This window comes from Lepidothrix coronata, unplaced genomic scaffold (genome assembly GCF_001604755.1).
Source record: "Lepidothrix coronata isolate B3197 unplaced genomic scaffold, Lepidothrix_coronata-1.0 Scaffold130, whole genome shotgun sequence".
Classification (NCBI taxonomy): domain Eukaryota; kingdom Metazoa; phylum Chordata; class Aves; order Passeriformes; family Pipridae; genus Lepidothrix; species Lepidothrix coronata.
In genome coordinates this window covers 559361-582700 of record NW_016690310.1, presented here as the reverse complement: position 1 = coordinate 582700, position 23340 = coordinate 559361, and the positions used below count along the sequence as shown (strand labels likewise).

Below are 23340 nucleotides of genomic sequence, written 5' to 3'. Positions count from 1 at the left end.
TAATAAGAAATGAACACGTGTGCACATCTATTTTTTTGGTGGCAAAATCACATCTCATTCATCGGACACTAATGCCTGATACAAACTCTGCTGCTCATTTTCATCAAAACAAACAAAGCCTTGGCAGGCCTTGCAAGCAACACATAAACTTCTCCATGTCTGGATCCTTTCGTCTTACAGATCAGTACAGTTTTCATATCATCATTTTTCTAAGCAGCAACTCAGAAAGAATCATCCTTTCAGATTGCTGAGAAAAGAACATAATGGGGGTTACTCAAAGGAATAGATGCTGCAGCTACAACTGCTCTCATTACGTACATATGAGATGCCTTGGTGTTTCTTAGAATCATAGAATCATGGAATCGATTGGGTTGGAAAAGACCTCCGAGATCATCGAGTCCAACCCTTGGTCCAAATCCAGTCCATTTACTAGATCATGGCACTCAGTGCCACGTCCAATCTGCGTTTAAAAATCTCCAGGGATGGTGAATCAACCACCTCTCTGGGCAGCCCATTCCAATGCCTGATGACTCTCTCTGTAAAGAATTTTCTCCTGATATCCAACTTAAATTTCCCCTGGTGGAGTTTAAGCCCGTGCCCCCTTGTCCTATTGCTGAGTGTCTGAGAGAAGAGACCGACCCCCACCTGGCTAGAACTTCCCTTCAGGTAGTTATAGACGGTGATGAGGTCACCTCTGAGCCTCCTCTTCTCCAGGCTAAACAACCCCAGCTCCCTCAGCCTTTCCCCATAGGACTTATGCTCCAGTCCCTTCACCAGCTTTGTTGCTCTTCTCTGGACCCGCTCTGATTACATGAGCTACTGATTACATGAGCAAACATTTTTAGTATGCAAAATCCTATTAACTCAAGGGGATTCTGCATAATTTTATAACAGCTCCACTCGTGCTGTTTGATTGACTGGGTCAGCAACAGACAGATGGCAAAGAATTAATTCTGATGCTGCTTTATCACAGTGCTGGAGTCAGGGTTTCCTCTACTCGCTCCACTCAGGAAAACTAGAACTGAAATGATATCCACTACACCTGAAGGAAGACTCCACAGAGTGAAAAGATGGGAAGTAATTTCCTTTTTACAAATACGTGGATCCAGAAAGGGTAAAACAAAGCCAACCTAAATGTCAGTGCTTCTGTCTGATTAGGGGGAGAGCAACCAGCCAAAAGCACAAGAAACAGAAGTGTAACAAATATTAAATAATAACAAACTATTTTATTCCATATGGACAGGACATAGTTCACTTATTATTTCTTCTGTCTCCCATGCTCACTTCATTATATTTAGTTCTTGGTAGCCATCCCTCACTTCTTGATGCCCTACAACCATCAGCAACAGCTTTAACAAATATTTTCTTTTCTGCCTTTTTCTTCTGTATTTTTCTGTTCTAAGAGGAAATACAGGAATTTTGCAGTAGTCAGCACAAAGAAGACAAATGGAAACTCTTTTATGTGCCATTTACCCTCTCCCAAAAAATCCTAAAAGAAAAAGGATATAAGGTAATAAAATAAAATAATATAATCCAAGAGATAACTCTGCAATCCATCTCTCCAATAATTAGGGTTTTCTCTTATTCCATTTTTTGATCATTCCATAATTCTGAGGTGCAGTGAAAAGCATTATCCAGTACTTACTGAATTTGTGCTTGACATATATTTAGATGGCAAACTATTAGCAGTCCAAAAAATAGTGCCTAAAATTAAATTATTAATGCACTGTTTCCCCAATTTGGGGAAGATGGTCCCAAAAGTAAAACATGATCTGGCTCGGATTTGCAAGAGGAACTCTTAAGTTCTTGAGATGTAAAACTTAGGTCTGGAAAACCTTCAAAATAGGGAGATAATTAAACTGATACAGAAATATTTGGGTTTTTTTAAAAGGCTGTAACTCAGAGATGTTATCTACACATAAACTTGTAGGAGTCAACTCAGAGACCCACATGAATATAGTTATTCCAACTATTTCATCCATCCGGAATCACTGGTTTTTGTAACCAGAAAAAAATTTTTTCTGGGTTGTTTTTTCTTTTTTAAAACATTCCAGCTTCCATCCCTATTTCTTACATGTCAATCTGCATTATGAGTGTTTCCTGAAATCCAGGCTAATTAATCCTGCTTCAGAAGGAAGGGCTTAGGGGTGTCAGCCATGCCTGACAACCCTTTGGACAAACAATTCTCTTCCATTTGGATTTTTAATTAAGCTTTCTGAAAGTACTTTAATATAAGAAAATAGTGGAGAAAAAAGGTCTAGTAATTGACTAATCTAAAAGAAGACTTCATTTTATTTTGGAGAGAATAGATGACAACTTCAGCCTTAACTGCGTTAAATTAATCCCATCTGTGAAACTTAGCCCAGCTAAAGGCCAACTTTGGCCTCACATCCAAGGAAGTAAGAGCTTTTTTCTGGTTAAATCAATAGATGCCAAGCTGCCCGGTCAGTCCTTGGATTCCTCTTATATGGCATCTTGAATCTGTCTTACAGGGGACTGGACATAAACACAAAGCAAGGCACATCCAACCACAGAACACCAAAGATTTCATGCTTTGTCACCAACAGCTCTCACAATCCTCAAACTCATTAACAGTGTCACTGGACCTGCTAAGAGTGTATTTTTCTCTCATTCCTAACTATTCCAGGACACACTTATTGCACTACAAAAAACCAAAGTTTTCAAAAGGAGAGTTATCTCACTCTGCAACAGTTTTCAGCCTTGAGCACTGTAAATTCTCCACAAAACCAAGTCTGCAGGATATTGTCTTCCAAATATTTCAAGGGGGAAAGGAATATTTGGGGTTTCTTACCTGAAATGGAGACTGGCTGTTGTAATTCTTAATCTCCTTGTTGGCTCCCCGGAACAGCAGGACTCTTGCACAGCTCTCCTGAAAATGACAGAAAAGTAAACTTGTTAATAAGGGTCTTTAGGCAAATAAGGGTCTTTAAGTAAAAAACTATGACTACCAAGAGGCTGTGAGATGTGTTTCTGTGTGGTATATAGTCATATGAAGTATATATATAGTCATAAAACACTATTTAAATAAAATACAAATAAATGATATAAAAATAAATAATCTGAGAACTTCAGTTGTTAAAATAGTATTTTAAATATAACAGGACTTCAGGTGCTTAGCAGTGTATCAGACTAGAAACAATATGTAAGTGTAAAAAATTTGTGGAGAAATGCAAGACGTAAACATCTTATTAAATTTTTAAGAAACTGTACTGAGAAAATTTTATATTTGACAAATCAGACTTTGCAGAAAAATATGTTATTTCAAAATGAAATTTGACTCCTAGATGGTTTTTGCCTATTTTGTAGGAAAAACAGTGCAGCAAGCAGTTCCTAAGATGAGCTATACCCTTCCCTGCTGCTAGAAATTAAACAAAGCATTTTTACCACTTATTTCCTACCTGCCATCTTTAATGTTCCTCTTGGGACCCCCTGCAAACCAATTCCCATTTCAAAATGGTTTTATATTTCCTCACCATAAATATTTCTATTAATTTTGTTGTGCTTTCTGGATTTCTTGACATGTTGTGTTATGGGGTTCTACCTAAGCAGGTATTTTTATGTGCCACCTTTCACTCTGAGCAGCAAATTTGCAGTCAGAGAAAACAATCCCATAATTCAGCTGTTTCAGTGACAGAAATGAAGTTTATTTACCAGATTCTCAGTCACAGGTTAATGTGCAGCAATTATGATTGAAAATAATTTTTGTCATTGTGTTTTCTGCTTTACCACACTGGATTCTTTATCCCATTAAGTTTCCTTCATCGCAGGGCTGCCTTAAGTTATCTGGAAAGGAAGTTTCCGACTGAAATAACAGAATGGATCCTGTTTCAAGATGGTATGTCAACAATAATTTTTGAATTATATATAATTTTGAATTTTTGAATTATATATAATTAACTGAAATAGTCTCCTTTGCTTGCACTGAAATCTGCACCTTAGGTGTATTCTCTGTATCTCTAAATACAGGATGATCAATGCCCAACTTTGATCAAGGACTTGAGGATATAAATAATTATATTCAGAAATATATTGTGTTTATTGGGTGATTATTCATTTGATTATCAGAATAAATAGTTCAACATTACAAAACCAAAATAATTACACATTTAAAAACTCTCTATAAATTTAACTGATCTGTCTTCAACAAAACAAAAACATGTAAAGGGATTTATTAATTAAATGGTTTTGATTAGAAAAGTTTTGCCAGAAGCCACAGAGTTGTTTAAGATAAAAAAAAAAATTCAAGAAAATTTATTTTTATTAAGTTTCATTTGCTTATTTATTCTTTCTTTATTCTTTTGAAACAAACAGAAGCATTTTTAGCTTCATCCTCTCTCCTTTTTGTGTTGTATCCATCTGCTGAGTATCAAGGGGAATAAATCAGGGAGAATAAGCAAAAAAGGCACCATCAGAAATTATTTTGATTACTTTTCTGTACTAATTCAATGGAAATTCCACATTTTAAAACTCTCTGTTGTAAGGGTGCTGCCTATAAATGCCAGAACTCCTTTTGCACGTGTTTTAGCTCTGACAACCTAATAACTTCTGATATTGAGAGCTCAGTATTGTTCATTTATTATATCATAAACTGAATATGTAGTAGCTTTTTAGACTTCATAAGATTTAAAAAGAATTTCACAGAGAACTGTTTGCTTGGCAATAGATTAGATTCAATTTGTTGTCTGACAGCTAATTACCTGATTTAATATTACAACAGTTGTCATTTAGAATCCAACCCTTTGAGTGAAGAGGGCACATTTCATCTCAGAATTTTTTTTTGCAAAACATAGAGACATAAGGATGCATTGAGATACTGCAAGGCCATGAAATAACTTTCAAAACCAAGGGTTTACTGGGATCAGGACTTAGCTGACACTGAGGAAAACAGACTGACCAACTTCAGGAAGTATCCCAAGAAAATTCCCCAGGGAAGACAGGAAGGGAATATCAAATGGGTAACGACTCCATCTACAGGAATCTGGAGGTAACAAGGATATTGATGTCCTTCCCATCCTCTCCAGCCAGAAAAGGCCAGCACCGTTCCTTCCACAGGAACAAATAACAACTTCCAATTAAAAAAAAAAAACACTGAAAAAAATCAGGTTATGCTTCTCAGAGCCTTATGAAAACATTTTTTATTCCCACATACACTTGACTAAGGAAAATAGACGGATGACTGCATAGATAAGATGTTAAAATTCCATTCACAAAGCCAAGCTTAATCACTGTGAAAATATTTCCAAATTTTTAGATGCAGTTTCAATTGGAGTCTCAAAATCTTCCACAGAACAATTTCTTCCAGGAGGTCAGGAAAACACATCCCTATGTGGAAAATACTAGCACGCCATGGGATTACTGTAATTCATTATTAGAATCAGATTAATTAATTATTAATTATTCTAAGGAAGATCTCATACTGCTTAATCTTTGCTAGAAGTGTATGGTCTTGTAAACAACTATGGCCACTGCAATAAAACAGTTACCAAAAAAAAAATCAGGATTTTAAGTTTATATGTGTGTTACAGTCTGGTCTTTGAAATTCTTACTCAGGAAGAGTGAAATAAATGAGGTTAGAATTAATATTTTAAAATAATTTTCAGTATAAATGCTTCAATTATACATGTTAAGATCTCGATGTGAAGCCTAAATGTAAAATTTTTGTTTTGTCAGTAGTCTTGAAAAATGCCAAATTATCCCCAAAATTCTTTTTTTTTTAAGAGGTTGAGGGTATTTTAGACTTCATTGAGGAATCTGTCTTGACAAGACTTTAGGAAAAAACTAGGATGGTATTTAATTAAGAAGCAGATGCTTTAACAGATGTTTCACTATTTACAGTCACATCTCGTGCTTTCCTAATTCCATGTAATATTATATGTGCTGAATTTTAACATTGTTGTAAAACTCATTCCCTCTCCATCTCATCCCTGAGAATATAAAATGCTATAAAATTATAACATTCCATTATTTGTAAACTACTACACAAGTTGTTAACAGCAAAGAATCTTCTATATAAACCACAGAGACATTTCCACAGTATTTTCTAATTATTTCTTATTTAATTCTGATTTAGATTCCAGCAGACCATCAATAAATTCTGTATAGGAAACAAGTATTTAGATATGATGCCCAAAAAAAAAAAAAAAGCTGGTAGAACATATTGTTTTCTATTTAATATGTATTTCTTGCTACCTACAGTGAGCAGCCTTATTTGTAATCAGTGAATAAAACACAAATAAAACAGTTTTTAATTACATTCTTTCTAGTTTCTAAGACCACGTTTTAAAACCTGAAACACTTCGTTGCGTATTAAGTAAATCAAATTAAAAATAATGGGTTGCTCTTAACTGTAACTTGCCTCTGGTAGATCAATAACAATGGGATATTTATCCCAAATGCATTTATTAAAAGTGAGGGAATTGCATCTCAGGAAAATCTAACATCAAACTAGTAAACTTTTTCAATAGGAAACTCTCCAAGCCTCTGTTTTTGTGGACGGACATGGAAATTTTAGCATTTGTACCTCAATTAGGCCTTTTTTTTCTGGCTGTGTGCTGTTCTCCCACAACACTGGTTTCCAGTGGGACTGGACTTACCTTCCCTCAAAGCAAGACATCCCTCCCCACTCAGCCAGGCAGAGGGGATCCCAAGCACAGTAGTCTTGCCCCATCTTTCCCTTAAGTTGCTTTCCTGAAGGGAACTTACAGGAAAGATGGAGTGAGACTATTTACAAGAGCCTGAGTGCCAGGACAAGGGGGAATGGGTTCAAACTGAGAGTAAGTTTAGAGGAGATATTAGGAAAAAATTCTTCCCTGTGAGGAACCGGAACGAGTTGCCCAGAGAAGCTGTGGCTGCCCCATCCCTGAAAGTGTTCAAGGCCAGGTTGGACAGGGATTGGAGCAACATGGTATGGTGGAAGGTGTTCCTGCCTGTGGCAGGGGGTTGGAACAAGATGATCTTCAAGGTCCGTTCCAATGCAAAGCACTCCATGATTCTATGGTTCCATAATCTCTCAACTCCCCCAAGGAACCTTTCTGTCACTGAAGGACGACAGTGGGACTCTGTGGCACAGGGTCTCACCTGGTTATAGAGGGCACAGATGTGCAGGGCCGTGTTTCCTGAGGCGTTCTGGGCACACATGTCGGCGCCATAGAAGAGGAGGTGCTCCAGGTGTTGGACATGTCCATACCTGCAAGCCTGGTCAGAGATTCATTAATATTTTGGTTATTATACAACCTAGATCTGCTTATTTGGGGGATGGTGATTTAAGGGATCAAGGAAATACTACGTTTGAAACTTTTTATCCACTAATATTTATGACTCAAACGTGACAAGTAACGGACAGAAGAGTTTTTGGTCCTGCTACTCCTCGGAATGTTGCCCAGTAGATGGCACTGAAGACGGTCAGATTTCCAAAGCTTCTTCCTTCTATTTAGGGAAATCTGGCCAAAATTGAATAATCTTCTTGGTTCTGTGATGTATCTGACTATCTGCCTGTCAACTAGGCACATAGTATACACATGGCACTGAACCAAGAGAGGGAAAAATCTTCAGGAGTCACTTTATCTGTCACACAAATACTTGGAAGTAAGTCTCTAAGATATCACTGAAATTGGAAATTTTCCTGATTAGCAAATAAATTCGAGAAAAATCTCAGTATTTCTATTCATCAGTCTCATTTACTTGACCACTTTCTGGCACACTGACAGAGCACCTCCCAAGTCCTAATATTTTTAACTTCATACCATCTCAGATCATCATAATTCCTATATAATACAGGATTTTGGCTAAGACAAAGAGGTATAGAAAGCTATTGAGTCTGTCTCAGGTACCTAATTACTGCTGAATTCAGGGGGAGGTACAAACTGACACACTTGGACAGAATCTACAATTTGGATGAGAAAAATTAAGTGTACTGTCAGTGCACAAATTAAATCAATCTGTGACAGATCATTCATCAGGGCTACCAGTCCAGAGAGAGACAGGTATTTCCAGGGGATATCCTTATTATTACTATCCTGGCCCAACATGAACTGCCATCTTTCCCCTTTACTATAAGGGTAACCCAGAGACTTACCTCCAAAAGCTAAAGATTGCATTAGCAAAATGACAACTATACTTGCTAGCAATTATTTCCTTGCCATGCAAGGTAACTTCAGCTTCTGCACACAGACAACAACATATGGGACTGTATCATATCACCATCCATCTTAATTCATTGAGAAATGCTTGGATTATTGATTACTGAAAACAGATTGCCCCTAATGCAGGTGTAAACTTTGATTTATTTAGGATTACAACTAATACAGTGGGTTTGGAAAGCTCTGTTTTATTACAAGAAATAATGGCCTTACATGAACGAGGCTGGGTTTTAAAAATAGGGAATTCTTGTCTTTATCTTCAGAATTTTTATGATTACTCAAACTCATCCATACAGAGAAAAGGCATAAAGTAGCTGCAATGACATTGGGATTATTACAATCTTTAAACTTTGTAAATTATTAGGTTATCGTTATGCACAGAGGAATTAATAAAGCGTTCTTACACAACTGTTGTATAATATTCAGATGTTTCTGGAGAAGACAATAAGAGTTCAAAGATATAAGTTTTTACGAATCTCAGAACACTACTTTTAAAAAAAATTTTTCATTATAGAGCACACTATCACTTTAGCCACACACTGAGTATGTAAGAGAGGAAAGGAAAACCCAAACAGCAAAGGGAAAAGTATTAGGAACCCAGTTTTCACACACAGAAGGAGGAAAACTGACTCAAACTGTGAGTTTGTAAGAGTTTAACAACCATCAGTGCAACAACTGAAGGATCCCAGCAGCAGGATCCTGAACACAAATCTTCCTGTAAAGTTCACCAGAGACAAAGGAGAAAGTACTCTGACACACACACAAGAAGCATTGCCAAGGATACCAACATTGGCATCTAACTAAAAGCTACACTCTTTTACTGAAGTGCCACTAAACCAGATGTTAAACTTCAAGAGTCCATGACATAAATACGACCAGTGCAATTTCTGCAGCAAAATCCACAGTAACCATAGGATTTCAAAGTTACAGAACTGCACTGGAACAGTTTCCACTTCTAATTCACCACAGCAGGATGCATAGTGAAAAAACAAAACAAAACAAAATAAACAAAAACCCCCAACAAACAAACAAACAAACAAAACCAGAAAAAGCAAATAAAAAAAGGAAAGAAATTCCATACTTAAATGCCTGGACTAAAAGGTATCCAAAAGGCCTTCAAAATGGAGCTGAAACATAGAATAAACATGGCACATTTCCTCATGCAAGTTCAGCTCCAAGTAAAGAATAATCTTTCCCACCTGATGGATTTCTTGCCATCCATTTTCATCTTTGCAGCTCACTGTGGCATGTTCATGGAGTAAGAGCTCACAGCAGTAGGGATCCCCTCCCACGACAGCCGTGTGGTACAGCGGGGTCAGGCCACAGCTGTCCTTGTAGTTGGGAGATGCTCCCAGCTCTAAAAGGGTCTGAAAGCAATCACAGACTGTGAAAAATATATTTTGGAGGCACTTCTACCTATAAAGGGTCTTTACCTGAAAAAGTATTTATAAGGTTGATACTTAATATATACTCTTTGCTCACCTATTTGTCAGTTGTTAAATTGTGCCCCAGCCCCATTTTAAGCAAGAAATTTTTTAATGAAGAAATGACCTTGGAAGCATTAGGATCTAAGGAATCTATGGGGATAGCACAGAAAGAATGAGTGGCAATGAGTCCAATTTCCATTCTCTCTCTAAGTTCAGAAATCTCAATTCTTCAAATACTACATCACCTTTGCAGCACATTCACCTCTTCAGCTACAAGGTGCTTTATCAAAAATGTCATGCTATTTGAATATCTGTCAAAAGAAAATGAGCAAAAGCCATAAACCTAAGGCTTATTCTAGACTATCAGTGGGATTTAAGAATACTTGTTAAAATACAAAAGAAAACAGAACAGATTGTGTTAAAATATAATGTGTAATCCAGGCCACTGGCATCTGATTTCAAAGAGGTAAGTGACAATAACTCTATTCCTATTTCCTCTGACAGATCTTTCCCAATGTATCAATGAATGAGCTTAAATTTCACCCTTTTTTTCCTCCTACTAAAAAAAAAAAAAATCAGAAGTGAAAAGGCCTTTTATTGAAAGCAAATCCTAAGATTTGAAAGCCACAAGAAAGCACAAGGACATATTAAAGGATCCACTAAGGACAATATGGTAATTAACTGAAAATATTCTCCTTTATGTATCTTTTTTAATAATATAATATATACTTTGGTATTGAAAGCATTTACCTTGAGGGCTACTTGGTTCTTGGCCCTGGCTGCTTTGTGCAGAGCTGTCATTCCATCTTTGGCTCTGAAGTCTAAATGTGCTCCTCCATTTTTCAGAGCTTTTATCACTTCTACTGTATTGTCAAGCTGAGCTGCCAAAGTTAGGGGTGTTTCTAAAGAAAAAAAAAATAGCATGTACTTGGAAAAAGGTGAGCAAAATTATACAATAATTTACTTTAAAAAATGTCAAAGTTAAAAATGCCGTTCAAAGAAAATCATAAATTATCAGTTATCTGTGGACAGCAAAACCACACAGATGCCATTAGCCCAGAGTCCTGAGGGCAAGAGAAAGGATGTGTGAAATTCAACCTGTTAATCACGTTAGCTTTAACAAGCTCAAGGTTTGTCTTATTGTTCTGACCTCCACTTTCCAGATCATGATAGTTGGGGTCCAGTCCTCGGTCCAACATCTTGGTCACTTTTTCCACAGAGAGATGGTGGACGTGATCCATGAATTTTCTCAAATTAGCCTGAAACAAAGAGTGACAAATTAATCATCCTCTGATTTTAAACATAAAAATTTTGACTAAAAGTAAAATATTCTGTCAGTTGATGTCAACACCCATTGATGACACCACTGAAAGTAGTTAACACACATTCCTGGAGAATGACTTTATACTAAGAACATAAAACTTATTGTTTATAAAGCTCAAAAGTCAATGTAAGAGAGTCTTGTTTTTACAGTTTTAAGGAAAAAATGAGTGATTCATTCAGTAAGAAATTAGGCTGGTGTTTGGTGATCATTATTATTATTATTATTCTGATCTGCAAAGCAGTCTAAAGACCCAGATCTGCATTTTTGCAGCATGTGGAAAGCACATTGGATTTACAAAGGAAGGTTCATTTAAAATTACATTTATATCACAGAATCACAAAATCGACTAAATTGGAAAAAACCTCTGAGTATATATATATATGGAAGAATCAAGCATGGGAACTTGTCTATGGGAAAAGGTTTCCAGATTACAATTCACACATCGGCAGCACACGCTGTTTGTTTTTCAGCATTTGGTAATGAACTCCTACTTATTTCCAGTTTCTCACATTAGTTTACTGAGCAGATAATTGGTAAATTCTCCAAGAAGTTGGGAATACCTTGGTATGGAGCTTGGCCAGCTGCTTTTCATCCAAGTTGAACTGCTTGTACACTCTTTTCTTGTATCGAAACTGAGGGAGGAAAAGAAGAATAAATTTTAAAACTCAGAATTCATAATTTTCTGACCTTACCAGAAAGTATCATCCACAATCATGTGATTTAGGCTAAACAAAAAAAAAAAAAGGGTTGGTATTTCATTTTGAATATTTACCAATAATCAGCAGTCTGCTTAACATACCAATATCATAATTTTACAGTTCATTTAAGCAAAATTCATATCTCATATGACTATATTAAAATCAAAGGAGGAAATCAGCCTCTAGAATCTACATAAATAAGCAAGAATCACACTGAAAAGAGCTTTTCCCTGAGGATTTTCAGGCACTTTCATTTATAGTCTCAGGCAGAAAGAACTGGGAAAGCATGTTAAATAAAAAAATTCACATTTCAAAATATCAGTTTAGCATTTCTAAAAGGATTCCTGAAAACTCAATGTAGGAGGAATTTTACAAACATGGGAGTAGTTGTCCTGATGTGGAACAGGACTTGTTTTGTGAATGAGGATTGTCTCTTTTTTTTTTTTTTTTTTCTGAAACTCACATTTTACCCTGAGCAATTTCTACCCTATGGCCACAGCACCAAAAATCAAGGGGGGGTTCCATAGTTATAATTTACTACTAATAAAATTTATTACTATAATTTACTAATTGTCCTATCCAGAATTCAAAGAATGCTGCATTTCTGTTGGACAAGGGGACTGCACTGAATGAGGTTTTAACACCAGCTTTTCACACTTTTAACTCCTGAATTTCTGCAGTGAGAATTTTGCAAACACTCAGGAAACAACATGACAGGGAAAAAAAATTTAAAAAATCAACATTTAAGTGGGTATTTAATTTGTTTGCAGCTTTAATATGAACATCAAGGATTGAATCTCTGAAATAAACTGCTAGAAAATGTAAAACTTGAAGCTTTCCCAGGGCCCTGGTTCTTTTCTTTTGGATTTGTGTTATAATGGAGTAAGTTTATTAACTGCACATTATTAGTGGTTGATGTACCACCATACAGGCAACACCAAAATTAATTAAACACCAGTTTCATGCCCCAGTTTCCTGCTATAGTGTGTTTCTGCATGATCTGGCTCTGCTCCATATTTTTTTAGTGCCATAATAGTTCTGCCCAGTTTATCCCCAGCTGCATGAGCAACGGAGAGGGGGGAAATTCCAGTGACTGCTCCACATCCACAACCTCTCCTCCCTTCCTGCTTTCTCAGGAGACAGACAGAGGAAATCTGTGCACTCTGAAGGATGGCAGAGAGAGCCAGATGGGGAAAAAAAGGCTTCACTAAGACAGAAAGATCTTCTCTTTGGGAGAAAGCAAAGGCTGGTTATCCAGCAACTGCTTCCCTACTACTGCAAACATAAATACCTCAAGTGAAGGAACTCCCTTGTTCACCGGCTGTGGGTATTCCCTCAGGAGTCGTTCCTCATCCAAAAACTTCCCATCTCTACCATTGCTTGCAGGCTGGAACAGTCCATAATTCAGGACATCTTTCAAACTCTGATTCAAAGTGCACAAAATCCGCTGCTTTGCAACCCACACTGACGCTTCTGGGTTAAATCTAATGCATTTCTGCAAAGAGAAATTATTTTTAAGACTAATTAATGAAAAAATAATTAAACAATACCTTAAAGTCTAAAATTTAGAAATGCAATAAATAGTTAGAAACACACACAATAAATCTACAAAACATACATCAACAGAATTATATTTTAGATGTACATTTATAATAACCAATGCACAAGTACTGTGCATCCTGTCAAAACACAGGATGGTTCAAGTCTTTCCACAAAATACCAGAGACCATCTTCTTCAGAGAGAACCTTCATGGAAAACCTGTTCAAAAAGGGATGTTCCAAGATGTTTAACTATCCACTTGATTCTGGGATGTTCTGATATGACAATCAGTTTGATCCACAAGAATTGTTCCCAAAAAATGGTATTCAGGAAATAATTCTAATTCATTTTTTGCTACACTTATCTTAGGGTAAGTTTGTGGGAGGAACAGAGAGAACTGTGAAGCAACAGAGGATGTGAAAACCTTGAAAATCCTTTCCAGTTCTGTCCCCTTATGATTCAATATGGGATGCAGGGATTGCACATGGGCCAAAGAAAAATGTTAATGCATATATATCTTTTTTCTCAATACATTTCCATGAGGTACTACAGTAGTAATGTCAGTAACCACTCTTGAGGTCTTTTCTGAAGGCCTCTGCTACTCCCCATATTATAGTTGTACATAAAGTACAAGTACAAATAAGACTGATGTTTAATAAAGAGTGAAATATTTCCTTTAACTTTACCTACACTATCTGTTGGCATCTTTTTAAAGTCCTGAGGCCATCCATAAGAAAATGTTAGTCTGTCATTTACAACTAAACATGTTTATCCTCGGCAGAGTTCTGCATGCAGTTGAAAATGATCTCTGACCACATAGGCACAAATCACATAATAAATTCATTTGAATAAATCAATTCGGAAATTCGAGGAGCAAATTCAAAGGCAGAAATCACAATATTTTCTATGTTCACAGTGTCTTCTTGGCTGCTGCAATAGTATGTGGCAAAAATTTTCAGCAGTAAAAAATACAACCAGGACATGAAGGACTTTCAATTTACAACTGTTTTTAACTGAGCAAACACTACAGTCAACCAGGTTTTTTTATATATTCATCAGAGCAAATGTAAGCACATGAGATATTAGATTTTGTCACAAATAAAGCTGGAGACAGTTTTCATTCCCCTCAAATATTTTGTATGTCAAGGTGTTTTGTGAAAAGTTAGGGGTTTTAGATGTTGAAGGGAAGGAGAGAGGGAAACAGAAAATTGATTATAAACAGTATTTTCATTCCCAAACATCCCATTAGTCAGAATACCAACTTATCCCATTTCAAATCCCTGTGTTCCTTCTGAACCACACTTTCCCCGTGACTCTTACATGGATTCAAACTTCAATACAAAGTTCAGGCTCAAACATCAGCAGTTTTCAGCAACTCTCAAAATTATCAGTTACAAGGTATGTTATAAACTTAACTTCTATTATCCACACATTATCCACACATTCTAAAAGAGTATAAGAAATGTAATTCAAATAGGAAGAGACAAAGATAATTTTGAAATTACAAGTTTGGGGTTTTTTTGCCCAGGAAAGTATTTCTTGCATGAAACAAACTAATTTTGGACTTGTATGACACTCTTTTGATTTTAAAAATATAGAACAGTAACTTCTGCCCACACTTTAAGTCTGCTGGGTTTCAATGCACCTTGAGAATTCAAAATGTTCAATTTTGTTCAGTCTATACTTGTGTTCTATCTGTCCTTGATAACATTGCAGATAATGGTGTGTATGTCTAATCTCCAAATATCTGCTAAACTGGCAAAATTATAAATAATTTCTAATTTCTTCAGAATAGATTTCAATGGAAAGTAAGTCTTTGAAACTAGTAATTTTACAATGTACTAACAGCCCTTGCTCTTTTAGTAATTCACAAGAAAGAAAAATGCATTAACTGTAATAAATATTGATCATATTAGTAATTTATAATGAATTGAGATCAATGATGTAAAAATCAAATCAATAACCAAATAGCTTTGCTACCAAAATGTCTCAGATTTAGTTAAGTGGAACTAATGAGAAAAGTGATTATTTATGCTTCCAATGAAGCCAGCAGAATCTACACACAGATTGCTTTAGTTATTAAATAAGTAAGAATTTATTAGATGTACATGGCACGGTGACCACAAGGAAATGAAACAGCAGCTGAGTCAGAAAAGCTGGTCAACTTTTTCTAATCTTCAGCAACTTCAAAAAAAATCAAAAAATAGGGATAGTTTAATGATAAAGAACAACAGAAACACATAAGAACTACAATGAAACATAAAGATGTTTCGCATTGACAGATGTGGGGTCTACTTATTCCATTCTTTTTGTTGCATCCCACGGCCAGAGGGAGTGCGATGCTTTGCCACCTTCATTTCCTGCAAAAATTGCAACAGTTCTTTCAAATAAGAACCAAAAAGAAGCCCTGAGTGGATCAAAACTACTGTCAAAACCACACTAGGCCACTCAAAACCCAAGTCTAGCAGCACGACAGCACGTCAGCAGTGGTTGCTGAAATGCAAGAGCTGGGTTTTTGATATGAAGCTCTTTGAATCAGGAGAGATGTGGTCAGTTATAATCTCCTACTCCTGCACAGGGGTGAGAGCAAGTCACTGAGCACAAAAGAAGGGTTGGAAGGAGGAGAAAAATACAACTTATCCACCCCAGCTAAAGAGAAGATATTAATTCAATGGGAATAACGTTCATGATACAGAATCTCTGAGGAATAACATTTATCCATTTAAAAAATCTATCAACCAACACATCTCTCTCATCAGCCTCACGAAGTTGTCAATCACACAGAGCTGTGCTGTGACAGAGGAACATGACAAATGGTTTGTACAGCTGCCTCCAAAATGTGATTGCCAGAATATCAAAATACAAGTTATTCCTCTCAATAGAGAATGTTGATATTAAAGATGTGACAACCAGAAAGTGGAAAAGGCAAATGAGAGTTTGGCATCAGGAAAAGAAAAAAAAAAAAAGCAAGTCACTCATTTTGATTTGTGCTCAGTGTTCAACTTAATTCTCAGAAACGCTGCTTTCCTTCATCAAAATGCCTTCAGGAAACACAGAATTCATGAGAGGAAAGGTCAAAAAAAAGCAGTTTGGCCACACTGTCATCAGCTGCCAAGTCAGATCACCTGTCCAGATCAAGGGCATGGGAACAGATGTCAGCAGCATCCACAATGTTTCCATTATCAAACTGAAGATAAAAAGAAGGAATATCAGCTGTAAACAGAAAGCAGCAATGGACAGTCAGACACGAAATGGGATACAGAGGAATATTTGCGGAAAGTTGCAAGGGAAAACCTGGCATAAATTTGAGGCGGTGGAGTGCTAAAGATACTGGAAACAAGTAAAAATGGAGGCATCCTAAGCAAAAATGGGATTGTTATAGGTTTACTTGTTCTAAAAACCAAGCGGTGAATTTTTCTTTCCCCTGCATCACTGTGAAAGAAAGACATTGAATGAGGGAGGGGAGGGTGGTTTGGCTAGGGTGATTCACACACACAAAAGAACTACCCAGCAGACCCACATTCCAAGCTGATGGCCCTCAGAAGACTGGTGGAGCAGTGGGTGATGAGGGGTTTTTTTTTCTCTCTCTTCGGGAAACATTTCACTTTTGCCACAACTCAGGGAGGGTGTGTGTGTGGGGGGGGGGGTTGGTTCTGAAGTTAATTTTGGTTCTGGCTGGGTCATCTGGCTGCTTCTGGCCCCGGTTCACCTCCATTCTCCTGCGTCCTGTTCTGCCCCCAGCCTGGACTTGCTTGAATTTCATCGAAGAGGCTTGACCCTTCTGCAAAGGAACCTTTGGGGGAGGAGGCTGCCCCTTCCCTCCTCCGCTCCCATGCTGGCAGCAGCTTGTGCCCGTTGACAAGGGAGGGGAGTCCCGGCCACAGCCAGACGCCAACAGCATGAGTGTGGGAAGAGCCCCTTTTCTCCCCCCTTTCCCCTTCCCCTTCTTGGTTTTGGGGGGAAATCTCCATTTTCGGCCTCTCCCGCTCCCGGGGCCTCGCGCGGCGACCGCCAGAGCCCAACAGCGCCCCCTGCTGGCCAACCCCGAGCACTGCGGGCTCTGCTCCCCCAGCGATCCAACGGCGCCCCCTGCTGGCCGTGCTGAGAATCGCGCCAAAAGGCAGAAAGTGCTGAACTGTTTCCTTTTTGGAGGGGACTGTTGGGTACAGGATTATTGTTTAGTTGTTTTTGTGTTCTTTTGTTGTTCTGCCAATACATATGTAGCCTTTAATAAGGGGCTGTTATTTTTTTTTTCTCCCTACTTCCTCAATCGGAGTCTCTTAATTTTGGATTTCCACTTGCTTAGAGGGAGGAGCTTGGTCTTCCTCATAACTCATCCTCCTTAGCAAAACACTTCGATCTCATTTAACTGAGACAAGGACTTAAGCTGCAATTGTGACAATCGCCTTTGTGAGGTAAAAGTTGCACAAACTAAATGTGAGTTTTAGTTAAAAAAGAAAAACACTAAAGGAAAAGAATCTTAATCCTAAAAAAAAACCAAAGCAAAAACCAAAACCAAACAAAACCTAGTGAGTACTGGGGGGGGGGGGGAAGGGAAAGAGGATGCACAAGGATAAAAAGCAATGCAGAAATAGAACACCAAGAAGTAGCTACAGGCTATGTTATTGCTTTACCAAACTGCCACTTACCAAAAAACATTTTGGAGTCAATAAATTCTCATTACTGCAGTAGAGCAGTAAAACAGAAGGGCAGAAACCACCTGAAAGAAGTCTTCAGAAGACCTAATCCCATCTCAGCATCAGAATTTAATAAAATATGATTCCGAGCATTTTAACTTTAAACATTACCCAAAAGGAGCACGTAAATATAGGGTAAAACAAAAGAGTGGAACAACCATGTGTTGATAATAAAATGATGAAAACATTCCTTAAAGCAACTGGCTGAAAGAACTGATCTCCATATCTGTGAAAAAAAGCAATTTTAGGCACAGAACATCATCCCTGACAGAATATCATGCAAAGGAGATTTTCTTGACAACAGTTACTGGAGGAGAGCCAGATTCATTCCACTTATGGGCAGAATCACTTTTGATACGTTCCTACATAGGCTGAAAAAAGAAATGGATACAAGATAACTTAGCTGGGATTCTGACCAAAAAGGTCCAGGGAGGGGGAAGTTATGCCAGGCATCAGAGAGGAAAGCACAAACACATCACTTCACCAAATTTTCAATGTCCAAAAGATGACTGACACCAGGCAAAAGCACAATTGCCTTCAGGCACAATAGATTTAGGCACAAGGTAGGAGACTGGGGGCTGTTGACTGCCAGCTTTGCTTACAGGGAGGAAGGATTCCAACCTGCCACCAATCCATGCCCTGGCAGTGTGACACTGAACTGGGCTGCCCTGGGAATGAAGCATCTCCACCTTAAGGGCAAACACAACTGAATATTGCAAAGAGGGAAGGAACTACTCTCAGTACCTGGCATTTCCATCTCAATAGCAGGTGGCTGGGGTCACGTCCAGCCTGAGCCCTCTGAGCTGCATGCAAACAAGCTTCTGGTCAAAAAAAATCACACCTGTTGAGCCTCCTGGTTTATTAAATCAGGAAATTAAATGCCAAATAATACAGCTTTTTGCCCCACTCTTCTATGAATGTATTTGTGGATGTGGAGGGTTTTCTATGCTTTCCATCCCCTCAGTAATTTCACTGAGCTCAGGAAATCTTTCAGTGGCTCATTTAAATATTCTCCACACTCCTTCCTGTGCTAGGGGTGACACTTGAATGCAGATGATGCACAGAAGTAATAAGAAATTATTCTTTCTACAAAGCATTGTTTCAATAAATTGAATTATCACCTGAACTGAAAAGGGGACAAAAAAGAACTGAAAACTAAGTGTTCTTAAGGGCTTTGTATGAACTCGTCAAGGTTTACATGATCTTTAAAAGTTTCAATTGAGACTAAAAGGGCAGCAAGACAGATTTGCTACAATGGGTGATAATGTATAAAGTTTTCTATAGCAGTGCATCCTATTTGTGGTGCTTGATGCTTATCTCACACCTGCAACGAAATAAAGGCAATTTATACCACAGCCACTGCAGATGAGTAAACTTTATTCATAGTGATTTTGGCTAAGGGGATCCTAGTGATAGCTCCCCAGGGGACTGAATTTTATTTAAAAACCTTCAATTTGTTTTCTTTTAAACAAATATAGGATAACACTTTCTAAAGAACTACAAAAGTATAAAACTAAATCATGTCATTTCAGGCTTCTTTGATTAAACAGACCAATTTTAAACACCTTGTATGTTAAATTAATTGTAATTATACAGGAAATGGGGTGTATGTTGGCTCTGGCTTGTAGTTATAAAACAGTTCATAAACTATAACCTCCACAGTTTGCTACCCCACATTTAAGCCACCAGTTTCCTAAGCTGAATCCAGGTTTCACTTCTCTGTACAAAGAGCTAATAAATTAAATCAGAACTAGATCATCTGCTCTAGAACTGTTTATTTAAAGCAACCCAGGTACTTTTCATTAAGAGCCTATTGAAAAGGAAAAAAAAATTAAAAAAGTAAAGCAATAAAAAGGAACAAATGAAACACAAAATCAAAAATGCTTTTTGGTTTATTTCATTTCCTGCAAAAAATTAATTAAAAAAAGAGTCTCAATAGTGTCAATAACTAGCTCTATAATATAACTCTAAATAACTATAAAATAACTCTAAAACACAGAGTAATGAAATAAGAGGACTTCAGGAAGCTAATCTCTCTGGTTTTTAACATCAGAGTAAACCTAGAAAGAAAAGCTAATATTTCCATTCTAGTGGATCAATTCATTGAGCACTGACACCGTCACAGATAGAGCAAGCTAGCAAAATCATCAATAAAATCCTAATCATGTCCAGTTAGAGCTTATCCTGGTTGAGGACTTCACTACTGGCAAAATTCATTTAGATTTAAGATGTACAACAGTGGATTTCAGTATTTCAATCAATACTGAAATGAAAGACCCAAGGTGATGGCTGCTGCAGCCAGAATTTAATCAAAATTCCATGTGTGGCTCACAGCAGGCCCCTCACCCCTTCCTCTTCGTAGAGTTTAACCTCATACCACATAAACTCATGGATGGTACTGCAATTCCAATCACAATCCCCATCTAAAAGCTATTTTTTAAGTGCAAGAATCAAAGACATAATTTCCCCAGCTCCAATACTGATTTCTCTTGAGCACTGTAGGTTGGGCTTTAAAAAGAAAGCTCCAACCACACCTGAGGGCGCGTTATCAAAACAGCTCTTCCCCTGTCAGCCTGCAGACAGGCCATCTCTATCACTCCAAAAATGAACTTAATTAAAAAGAAAGGAATAATTTCATCTGAGATAAATCTTCAATGGCAGCACAGTGTGATGTAGATCTTAAATGTCAGCACAGAGTGAAGTATGGGGCACACATCCACAAAATGAATGTGTTTTTATAATCATCTTTGAAATTAAAAAAGTCTGATGTCTACCAGGGTAATTTAGACAATTAATCACAAACTTGGACAAGTTATGGTTCCAGACAGAATCAGTAAGTAACTCCCAAGACCTTTTCGAGGATGATACTGTTATTCCTATCATGGCACTTGTGGAGGACAGTGATTGTAAAGTTACAACAACAAACTTCTCCACCTTTATTCTCCTAACATTCCAGGCCTCGAATTTTACACATTCAACCACAAAAGAAACATGACTTAATAGTTCCTTGAGAGGAATTTGGGCTGTAGATTTCTAATACTTAAGGAACATCCAAGATACTTTTTTTAATTAAAAAAACCATTTTTTATTCTCTTTTACTCGATTAATCAGACATTATTAAACAAATGAAAAGTCTTTTCACTTCTTTTTGTACTATGTGAGAGATTAAATATTTAGATAAAAAGTCCCCAATTTCATCCCTACAGACTCAGGGATGTGAGATACACCCATAGTTCCACAGGTTAACTCACAAATGACTCCTCTGCGAAAATCTGGAAAGGGTCATTTTATTCTCTCTGATGTTTCCAGTATAAGCAGTGAGGAGGTGGGAGAGAATAAAATAACAACTTCATGGCATTGTGAAAACTGTGGAACAGTTTGATGCCACCCTTTGTTCTTCCTCCATGCTGAGGATGTTGATTTCTCTGGGTGGAAGTCTGAGAAACAAAACCGTGTAGTAAAGGCACAGCAGCAAAGGAGGAAAGAAAGATTTATTTGTGCTTCTCCTCATCTTTAAGCTCTAAAAGCCACCAGCTATCCAACAAGGATGTCCTTTTATGGGAGGGTGGCAGAGAAAGACAACAAATATGGTAAAGAGAGAGAGAATTTTATGACCTCTTGCTACACCCCAGTTGAGTGTCAATCACAATCTCATGAGAAGAGATAAACCAGTGGGGTTATACATGTATGAGGCTTTCACAGAGATAACATGTGATTTCTGCATTCAATCTTCCTCTTCTGATGAGATTCCTAATTCTCTTTCTTCTACCCAAATGCAGTACAGACATATTTTTTTGCTTTCTGATCACAGCTTTCATCAAGTTAACATACTAAATCCACTCCCTTGGAGGGGATGGGTCAGGCAATCAGTCAGATAAACCACTGGGGTACAAAGTGTAGAGATTAAAAGAAAACACAGCATAAATTTTACCTGTTGTATGTCAAAAAATCACAAGAAAAGAGAACAGATCTACTGCAGATTGAAGCAGCAAAGTCAATAATTAAATTTTATTTTTTTATTTTTTTTAATCTGCCTTACCGTTTGCTGCAGGTCAGGTATTATAATTCGAATCACTAATGTGTTGCTCTGACTGTCTTCCATTCTGCTGCTTGGCTTTTCTGCAGTTGCTCTAATTGTGTCATAAATAGTTTCTTCTTTGGAACTGTCTGATTCAGATTCCACAGAATAGTCGGAAAAGCTTTGTGCCATTTCATCTTCACTTGATGTTGGGCTACGAGGCATGTTCAAGTTTTTTACCCTGCCAATACAAAGGAGAAAAAGGAAAAAAAATAAGTTATAGTTAAAGTCTTAAAGATTAACCAACCACAAAGTTTTGCTTTCTTGGAAATAACATGCATTTAACAAGGGAGTTTTACGGTTTATCCTCCTGTTATTTCTGTCTGTCAATTATGTGGGGAGGCAGAATGTAAAGGAAATAAATCTGGCTACCAATTTACTGCAAAAGAGGAAGGACAGGAGAAGCAAAAAAGAGTAATAAAAAGTAAGATGACCTTTCTTCCCAGGCACACCCAACCTCCCAAAGGATCCAGAAAGCCAGTCCTAACTAGCACTGTTGTAAACTGTACTTAGAACAAGGTCTGGCTTTGAAATCTCCTTCTCCCAGTGAAAAGACATTTCAGGAAATTAATATAAGTGCTAAACTAACATCATCCTGTACACATTGAGAAACTGCACAGGTGAGGCTTCAGCAAAAGTCATTTTTTTCTAACAGTGGAATTAACCAAAATATGAAATACTACAGGGAGCCAGGCAGACGCAGATGTTGTTCTGTGTTTTGTGGCTCACGTAACATCCTTTTCTATCAACACTACCCAAATCTGGGTATTAAACACACTCAAATACAGAGTTTAGAGACATTTTTAATCTGTGATATAGATTAGGCTAAAATGAAAGTAATTTTAGTGCAAACTAAAGACATTTGCATTCAAAGTTCTCACAGTAAGAACAGCAGAATATTTTCCTTCTGGGTTTTTCCACCACCAATAGAATTTTTCTTGTCCCACAAACTCAAAGCTTCTCCAGGAAATTAAAGTTATTATTCTACAGAAAAATGAGGATAAAAATTATACTGAGGGTGAAAAAAAAAATCTAAAAGACTCTCATGAACTTTGCAGTGCTTGGTACCAATATACTTTTTCAGTTTTTAAGAGGTCAGAAAAACATACAATTGTTTTTCATTCTTTTCCCTAAGAAATCACCCAAGACAACTTCTCTGCTTTTTAATAAAAAAAAAACCTAGCTAAAAGAAAAAAATAAATAAATTTAAAAAAAACCAAACAAAAAAACCCAAAAAAACCCCAAAAAAAACAAAAAAAAAAAGAAAAAAAAAAAAAACACAAAAAAAAAAAAAAAAAACAATTCCCCTGACAACCCACTTTTAAAAAGAGACAATAAAAAAAAAAAAAAACACAAAAAAAAAAAAAAAAAACAATTCCCCTGACAACCCACTTTTAAAAAGAGACAATAAAAAAAA

General features: G+C 37.1%; 1 protein-coding gene across 1 annotated transcript in view; it reads right to left on the bottom strand.

Annotated features, from left to right (window-relative positions):
• SHANK2 (SH3 and multiple ankyrin repeat domains 2) overlaps positions 1 to 23340 on the bottom strand; it is a 330841-nt gene that overhangs the window by 278010 nt on the left and 29491 nt on the right. Inside the window, exons 3-10 of the mRNA XM_017826777.1 lie at positions 21885 to 22104; positions 12900 to 13103; positions 11471 to 11542; positions 10737 to 10845; positions 10337 to 10488; positions 9359 to 9526; positions 7099 to 7215; positions 2813 to 2890 (exon numbers count right to left, since the gene is read on the bottom strand). Of these exons, the coding sequence (XP_017682266.1) occupies positions 2813 to 2890; positions 7099 to 7215; positions 9359 to 9526; positions 10337 to 10488; positions 10737 to 10845; positions 11471 to 11542; positions 12900 to 13103; positions 21885 to 22088 (1104 nt within the window). The 5' untranslated portion in view covers positions 22089 to 22104. The remainder of the gene's footprint in view (positions 1 to 2812; positions 2891 to 7098; positions 7216 to 9358; positions 9527 to 10336; positions 10489 to 10736; positions 10846 to 11470; positions 11543 to 12899; positions 13104 to 21884; positions 22105 to 23340) is intronic.